General features: G+C 37.5%; 3 protein-coding genes across 14 annotated transcripts in view; 1 reads left to right on the top strand and 2 right to left on the bottom strand.

The window, feature by feature from the left end:
* Window positions 1–572: 572 nt before the first annotated feature.
* Window positions 573–5,555, bottom strand: LOC105686380 (mediator of RNA polymerase II transcription subunit 15). The gene is made up of 12 exons (XM_012401127.4): window positions 5,328–5,555; window positions 5,116–5,203; window positions 4,994–5,045; window positions 4,660–4,854; window positions 2,721–2,986; window positions 2,448–2,645; window positions 2,264–2,376; window positions 2,108–2,190; window positions 1,875–2,036; window positions 1,515–1,800; window positions 1,313–1,415; window positions 573–1,229 (listed from the first exon to the last, which is right to left on the bottom strand). The coding sequence occupies exons 1-12, from the start codon at window positions 5,387–5,389 to the stop codon at window positions 897–899; spliced, it is 1,941 nt and encodes a 646-aa protein (XP_012256550.1). The 5' UTR covers window positions 5,390–5,555; the 3' UTR covers window positions 573–896.
* A 103-nt stretch (window positions 5,556–5,658) lies between these two features.
* Window positions 5,659–7,968, top strand: LOC105686381 (DNA-directed RNA polymerase I subunit RPA12). The gene is made up of 3 exons (XM_012401130.3): window positions 5,659–5,901; window positions 5,984–6,206; window positions 6,286–7,968. The coding sequence occupies exons 1-3, from the start codon at window positions 5,778–5,780 to the stop codon at window positions 6,308–6,310; spliced, it is 372 nt and encodes a 123-aa protein (XP_012256553.2). The 5' UTR covers window positions 5,659–5,777; the 3' UTR covers window positions 6,311–7,968.
* The window catches only part of LOC105686378 (venom dipeptidyl peptidase 4), a 160,033-nt gene continuing 157,856 nt past the window's right edge, over window positions 6,506–8,682 (bottom strand). For all 12 annotated transcript variants that reach the window (XM_048652143.1, XM_048652145.1, XM_048652152.1 and 9 more), the window contains one exon: window positions 6,506–8,342. In XM_048652143.1, coding sequence (XP_048508100.1) covers window positions 8,238–8,342 — 105 coding nt within the window. In that variant the 3' untranslated portion in view covers window positions 6,506–8,237. The remainder of the gene's footprint in view (window positions 8,343–8,682) is intronic.

The raw sequence follows: 8,682 nt of genomic DNA, 5'->3' as shown, positions 1-8,682 counted from the left end.
AATTTTTAATATCACAGTTATTATCATCAATCATCTTCGTGATTATATTCACGTACTAATTGTAAGTATCACGTTTGATAATCAATTCGGTGCAAAATATCAACGAAAAAAACAATGAATAAATCTTATTTACTATCAATGCTATCAGCAAATAATATCTCAAATAATATCTATGATAACTTCGCTATCGGATTGAGAATAGCAGAGATACTGTTTCCGAAAAAATGTCTAATCATTAATATTCATGGCACTGTATAGCAAATATTGACGCGTTGTTAACGGTATTTTTCCATTCAACGAGGTGATATCTAGCATTTCGGCCGTTTGGCTTCTCTGATAGGTTTCACCAATTTGTGCCAACTATTGGACCCCCTCGAGAGCGGAAAGGTCTCTTATATGTTTGCCGTTCTTCGTGACAGCTGCTTCTATTTATAAATTACACTCATCTCCCTCGCGTATTGTCCGAATTGTTCAAAAGGTCAAATCTGCGTGAGCTGTAAATTGATTATTATTTGAGTTCATCTAATTTTTGGAATACTTATGTACATTTTACAGAAAGAACAACGATGTTGTACATTTATTCGAACGATTTTATTGCAAATTCATTTTTCTTAATAAAATATATTAATCGCAATCGGAAAATATGTACAAAATATTACTGAATCGTGTAAAAATTGACAAGTTATATGTATACTTGAGTATTGCAGAGGCTGAAACTTCGCCCAAGTCAAACAGACTCTCAGGGTGAAAATTTAACAGGGATCGAGAAGAGTAGGAACGGGAATTAACGAGGGACGATACGATAGTATTTTCGTTTCCGCTCATGTCAATTAAAAAAAATCGATTATTCGCTATTTGATGAGATTTAATACTCTATAGTCAAAAGTACTCAACCTTTAAAGACCCATGAGAACCGTCGCCGCTGATACTGGGGTTTGTGTAGGAGCGCTGGCTTGTCGTACGCTCATTTCCCAGGTGTCTAACAATTGAGAAACGGAAAATCTCCGCGGTAATTTGGATATGCGAGCATTCAGAGCCTTCTGAACCGCGCATAGAAATGTAGTCGCGTTATATTCGTGTGGTGCCATCACACAGCGAGGTGCTGTCAAAGGATAATCAGCTGGAACTGTTACCGAAACCGGCGGAACGCAGGGTAGGTGACGATCGTCCAGCCAACAGACTAGCTGTATACATTTTGAGCCGTTTTGCTGAGCTGCGTCAAGACTTACCTGAAACATTTATGAATCAACCTTAGTGGTAAATTGTCCGAGAGCAGATGTTGGAAATCATTTCGCACGGAGAACAGTTTTACCTTGAAGCGTTGATCCAGGCGAGCTATTTCTCCTTGGAGAACATCTGGTATATCGCTTGTCGGTTCCTCCACCTTTTGTTTTTTGAGAGGGGGAGGCAAACCTCTGTCGAATCAAAAGAACGGAGAGTTATTTAGAAATTTCTTGAATCTTCCCTGTTATATTTTGATTCAGTTTAAAATAAGTTCTTTAGAACTCACTCACTTTATTTCAGGTCCAAATAAGGCTTCTAAACAGGGACCGAAGGTCCTCTGCAAAGTGTGGTTTGCAACAGGGCTTTGAAGATGAGCATTTACAGCCTCTAGGAGAGGGCTGAAGAAGTGATGTTCCTTCAAAGTAGTAACGGGAGGTCCAACGCTACCGTCACCTCTCTTAAAGTCCAGTTTTTCGAGTACCACTTCACACTTCAATAGCGTATCGAGGGGCATTCTTTTACTCGGATTTGATAATATCTCCAAGAGTTTTTTCATTTTACTTAATTTGTCGACGTCTGGAATAAAAGATTGTATTTAAACAATTATAATTCTCAGTTTTTCGAGACACTAGTACAATTGAATAACTCACTTCCGTCATTTCCCATCCTTGCTATCATTCTTCTAAGAGGTTCGATGTATTTGCTGAGCTGGCGAACTTTATCCCTGTAGGCCTGATCCTCTTGAAGTGGACTTGGAGTTGCTCCCAACCCTCCAGGGGTATTTAGCGAACTGCTGGGCGATGGTGCCATGCCTGCATTCACAAATATATGTATCAATGACTAGCTGGGGAATTTACAACTCCAATTGTAATACTTGGCTTACCTACGGAACGTTGGGGTCCGGCCATCATTGTGTGCTGCGGACTAGGAGAAGGTACCAAAGCAGGAGAAGCGACCATTTGATTACTGAAAGAAGACATGTAATTAGGATCTATTAATCCAAAAGAATTCCGAACAATCGATCAAACCAGTCCAATACCTTGAAGGGGCGAGGCTAGCTGGACTCGGCGCGGATGGAGAGGGGCTTTGTCTAAGAAATTGGTTGGGAGCAACGTTACGTGGCCCAGGAAAACCGGCGTTCATCATTTCCGGCTGAAAATATCGACACACATATTCGACACGTCGATTGATTTGTCAAAACTTTGAAATCTCAAGGAACTTACTTTACGCTGCATGTGACTCATCTGTTGAGACATTTGTCCAGGACCCATTTGTCCAGGACCCATTTGCCCTGGACCTATTTGATTCATTTGAGGTGGCATCTGATTCATTTGTGGTGGTATTCCTGCCTGAATTCCGGGTCCTAATGGAACACCCATTTGATTGCCCATTTGCCCCTGCATTTGTCCTTGCATTTGACCCTAGGCAAATAAATTGAATACAATTAATACCTATTGACTAATATTTGATAGTTGGTGTGACTTTTGTATGAAAACCTGTAAATTTGGCTGCATCTGTCCCGGACCTATCTGGCTCTGAACGATTTGGTTCATCTGACCTGGACCCATTTGTTGAGGTATGCTTCCTTGATTCATCTGGTTCATTTGCGTCTGCATCGGCCCACCCTGCATTCCTTGCATTGGTCCCATGTGGCCCATCGGCCCTCCTGTTTGCCCCTGCATCATTCCCATCCCTCCCATTTTATTCTGGATCCCTGTCATGTTCATTGTTTGACCAGGGCGTTGGTTAAGACTCTGCAACACTATGAAAAGGGCAAAAGATGGCGGATCACTTAAACTATTTACACAGAGTGCCAGAGCATTGAACAATCATTTATACCATATAGATATGCGGGCCGCACATTTGAAATCACAGTGTGTCAGCTCATAACACAAATGATTAATAGTAAAAATAAGAAACAAAACATTGAAACCATCGGCAAGCTTTGTAATATTATTGTAATTGTAGCACCTCATTCAATACTGGTTGATGTCATGGAAGTCGTATCGACCTCCAGTAAGTTCTTCTCCCATGAGACGGCTGAAGACCTCATCAAGGGTTGAGGTTTTGATATTAGCCAGTCTTGACTTCACTAGTTTTTTATTCAACTCCCAGCTACCCTCTATGGGCTCTGGCAATTTGTAGTTGAAGGTAAATTTACAATCCGTGACCTTTAGGTTGCTGAATCCTAATTCAATAACCAATGTGTCCCACTGACTAGTTCGGTCAAAACCTACAGGCCAGGCTTTTTCCGTCAGCGTGAGTTCGAGCTTTGTCATTCCTAGGTTAAGATTAATAGCAGCATCCAAATAATCATTCTCAACTTTATCTATGAACGAATGAAAATAATGCTGCCTGAAAAAATATTTCAGCGACTGTTCACGACTGATATTAACAAAGCTGATGATCTTTTTGCCCAATGGATTTATTGTGTATTCCCCTGCTTGAGGAAGTTTCACTACTGGCGGAACAAGACACCAACCAGGCTTGAAAGCCCACTTCCGTATAGCTGGAATGTAGGCAAGTGTTAATCTGAGCGTGAAGCCTTTCAATACTCTTCCATCTATTTCCAGGTGGCATTTGAATCTCACTATTTCCTCCATCAAGCGTACTGACATTCCGCAAGCTTCTTCGATGTATTTTTGCAAGTTAGGGTCGCTTTTGATTTTGTGTACATAGTTTGCATGGTAGTCTTCTTCATAGGTCCGAAGGGCTATTATTTTGTAAAATTTTTCATGAGACGGCGATTCTCGGAGGCGTCGAGCCACACTAGAGTTATCAGAATCATATTCAAGTCCACTATCGCTTGTACTCGCGTATTGGGAGTAGTACATATTTGTTAGTCTTCCACTTCCTTTGCTCATGTTACCTTCGTTCGTGATTATAATTCGATTTATAGTGGAAATTAGTAGATTTCACGGTCATTTATAACTTTTCGGTAATTGTCACGTATTTCCGAATGATTTGAAATCACTGTATTCGATAATTGCGTCGCGGAGGTCATGGTTGAATTGCGATGTTTTCGTAAGTGCACCAATGGCAGCATAGCGGTACGCAGATTTTTTTTTTTTTTTTTTTTTTAACAGGTTCTTGCGTTTGTATTTCCTGTTATAGAATTGAACGCGGCGCGAAAACAAACAAACAGCATCATTCAACGATCGCTTTTATACTTTATATTTTCACACGAGAATCGTAGAACCTGTTGAAATTATGACATTGGATAATTGGATAATTGGAAACGAATATCGCTCAAAATTTCATCAACATAAATTCTTTTTAATTATAATGCTAACAAAATTCACTTCTCATTACTACATGCATCTGACAAAATCTAGTTTCAATAAAAATAAAATAATTATGATTGATGAAAAGAATCTGGAAACGTATCTAACGAAAATATATGTATAACACCAGAATATTTTGTAGATCACTTACAATTAGTTGCAGTGTTAGGTGGAGGCTGTTGCACCATTCCCTGTGGTCCGGGACCCGGTCCTCCCATCCCCATCATCTGATTGTTTCCTGTGCCTTGCCGCGCAAGTGTTTGTAGAGCTCCAATTGGATCCGGCATACCCTGACCACCGGCATTTCCTGTTCCTGGGGCCATGCCAGCACCAGGTTTCTTGGTGTCTGAAAATATATTTGTTATAAGCAATGTTTGAGAAAATATTAGTTAGCCACCATGGTTCAAAGAAATTATTGCAGCTTAGGTTTGATTGTATGTGAATACCGGTAGAATTTTGCTAGAATCTTCAGAAAGCAGACTCACTCATTTCTCTTACGTGGAGTATCAATCGAGCGACAAATCCCAAGTATTCTTCCTGTGAATTGTAAGTATTGATGAGTCCGTGCCTACATAAACTGAGGAATTAATGGATATCTAGATTTCACCTTGGTCTTGGCTTTCTGGAACACATGATTTTCCATCTCAATGCTGTTCTTCGTCGTTGGCATCCCAGATCTTTGGATGGCTTCATCGCTAGATTATCCAGAACATGGGTAAAAAAGAAATTTCAATATGAGCGCTGTATTGTGTTCTGTTTTCATTAAATGCTATGGCAGGTAAGTAAACAGTTAAACAGGTAGTATGTAGCTGTACTCACATTTTTGCAACCACGCTCTGTCTGAATGCTGGTGTACGCCACGAACCTTCGTCAGCGGACATGATGAATTGACCACGAAATTATCCTTCTTTACACGTTATTTCATTCACTCTACTTGAGACACTTCTATCTGTTCCCTGGACGTTTGTCACTTCAACAGAGTAAATTATCACTGACCTAATAGCGATGATGCACAGCGTTTACTGAAGGCCAATTCTCTTTGACACAGACAGCACAGACAGACACAGGTCGGAGAGGGTTGGGGTTTTCGTAATATTCTGAAAGAAGTTGCTGAAATCTGTCCTGAAGGTGGCGTGGTTGTTCCAATCCGTTCCAACACTTCCAACCTATAATTTATTTATAAACAACTGTCAAGTTATGGTGCCACGAGGAGTTCGTTGGGATTGTTAACACGTAAAATCTGAATGAATAGGTATTTAATTTTGTACAATGCAAAAAGCTGCGTTTAATTCAGATCCAGGTTTTTGTCCGGACTGTGGATCTATTTTACCCCTTTTGGGCGAACTTGGTGGAGTTTGTTGTTACGGCTGTAAACGTGCTTGGGGACCTGAAGGTTAGGATATAAATTTTATTTCACCATGAATAGAAGACGAAGAAATATAGAGCATGTTTATAATTCAACTTTTTTTTCACAGTTTTTGGGGACATGGCTATATCATACGTACTGCATTTCAATAATGACGACACTTACACGTCCAGAGAAAAAAAGAAAAGTGATAAATCGGAAGAGGAAGCCGAGGGCCCAGTGGTTGAACGACGATGTCCTCAGTGCCAAAATGATAAAATGTCATACGCTACACTACAACTTAGATCTGCAGATGAAGGGCAAACTGTATTTTACACATGTACCAAGTGCAAGTAAGTCTAACAATAAGCAAACTTGAAGGTTTGAAATTGCTCACAAATCACTTTCAAAAATATTAAAATTCAATTCCAGGTTCAAGGAAACGGAAAATTCTTAATTCTGACTACAACCACGATGAAATCTACCTTTGTTTATGGATTCAACTCAGAATCTTAGATTCTGTTCATTCCTATACTTTATTCATCACGGCTTCGTTTGTTGTACTGTCTATCGACATACCATAGGGTAGGCAGCAAAGATTGTGCATCAGTGCAATTGTAAATATACTTATAACGCCAATAAAAGTCTTACATATAATAAAACATAGAACTTTATTTTATTTTACATTCAACAAATGATGAATAATGGGTAGGCAAGCAACTGTTTAATACCAGGGGTGTTGTTATGAGTGGCTATTTTTTTGTTTTCGTATTAGAGTATTCCTTTATGTCATCAACTACCCAGAGTATCTATCGTGGTATGGTACGCTTTGTACATACAGTTTGATGACAACCCTCCGAATTTTCCACTATTATATGTCTATAAGTTAATCCTATGAAAGCCTTCACCTTTTCGTTTCATCTGAAAAAATGCTCCTTAGTGGTCCATTGTTTGAAAACCTCAATTATAACAATAAGAACGATTCCTACTAAACACTTCACACTATCGTATATGTATATTTTTTTTAATCCACAACTCACCTAGAGTTAGGCTACCCCAGGTATCGATCAAATATAAATATCTCTTTGCCTTAGATATGCGCCGTTGTAGTAGGAGAAACTAGATATAGGTATAGATTTCGAATAACTAAGTAATCGGTTGTTAATATAGTCATCAGATGGATTACAAATTTGAAGAGTTTTCAATTTAAAGTCATTCATAAAAAATTGAAGACTTTTTTGTATTGCTATATGAGCTGATTTTTAAACTGTATATCATCCTCTATGCTGTGGGCTTACCCACGCATTTATTTACAATATTTAATTTGATGCAGAGAAAAAATTTAGTCGAAGATAGTCGAAAATGAATACTTATAAACATATTCATTTTATTTTTCTCAATAGGTATGTAGTAATGGAGTTTTATTTGTTTAAGAGTATATAGTAATATGGAAATACCCGTTTGCGGTTTTGATGTTCTAATTTACGCGGTAGTAGCGTATGTACAATAAGAACTATCATTAATATTAATTATAGTTTATCACTACAACTGCACCTAGTAGGCATAAAGTTTGATTTGATTTTCAATTTCAATTGAATATTTGTTCCATCATTCGAATTATGTGTTTATAAAATTACTTTCCCACAGCCCTAGGATAATAAACACTCGCAAGAATATTCGCTCAAGTACGTCATCATATTTAGTAATAATTTTTACTCTAATTAACATAAGTAATTAATTCAATCTTTTATTATACCTTTAATTATAAAAGGTTTCAAGTTCTAAGGCCGTTAATAGTGGAGTCAGCTTCGCATAACAAAGCAGCTAGAAAATTGCCTCTTCTCCACAATCCAGCTATCTGTCATAACCATGATTGTAAAAGGTGTAAAAAAATAAAATAATATAGTTACGACCAATTTTTTTTGTTTCAACAATAGCTGTAGCCCGTATTACCTAATAATAATAATTATGATAATAATATAAATACACTGTTATCATATCATTATTATACGCTTTTTTTTTTAAATTGATCCATAGCTAATATGTATATAACATGTAAAACGTTAAGTTTCATCCTAATTTTTAATTTTTTTTTTTTTTTTCAATTAATTAAATCTCCAATCAATTAACCAATATGTATATTTACACCAACACTTGCGTGTCACATTATCGTACATAATAATAATAAACTATGTATGTACAAGTAGCAAGAATTATGTAATATTATATGTATATGTACAGACCAAATGTTATTCTTTTTTTTATTCCTTTCATTCAACTAATTTTTCTCTTTCATTTTCAGTAGATTTATTCAATGATTCCTGATCGAAATAACTATTGATCGTTATTTCGTAAAATCACCAACAACTGTAACGATTTTCCGATCATGAAGATGAAGACGTCTGGTAACAATCGTCCAAAAAGTTTTCGAGCGAATGATAAAGGTGGGCTCGAGATTGAGCGATTCCATGATCCTCGTCCGTGTAGGTCTGCAAATAAAGACGACGCGATGTTGGAAACAAAATTACGGATGAAAATAGAAATGGAACTTTTCGAAAAGTGGAGAACAAAATGTAATGGAAATTCTAGAAATTAGCTATCGGTACGTAGAAACTAGTAATATTTTATGTGATTTTATGGTATCATCTATGGTATCATCATAAGCAAGAGATCAAAGTTCAAGGACGCATCCAGCGTGTTAACGAGTTAAAATACTCTTATAAATACATAATATAAGTCAAGTAGAGAACTCAATTACTAGGATCGTTAGTATAATCTATGTAATAGCTTAGTTTCGCGGCTAATTATGCTTGCCCACGCGTTAATCAC

Source organism: Athalia rosae, chromosome 3, assembly GCF_917208135.1.
Source record: "Athalia rosae chromosome 3, iyAthRosa1.1, whole genome shotgun sequence".
In the NCBI taxonomy this organism is placed as follows: Eukaryota; Metazoa; Arthropoda; class Insecta; order Hymenoptera; family Athaliidae; genus Athalia; species Athalia rosae.
Note: the sequence above shows the minus strand (reverse complement) of the source record. Positions and strands in the feature narration are given on the sequence as shown.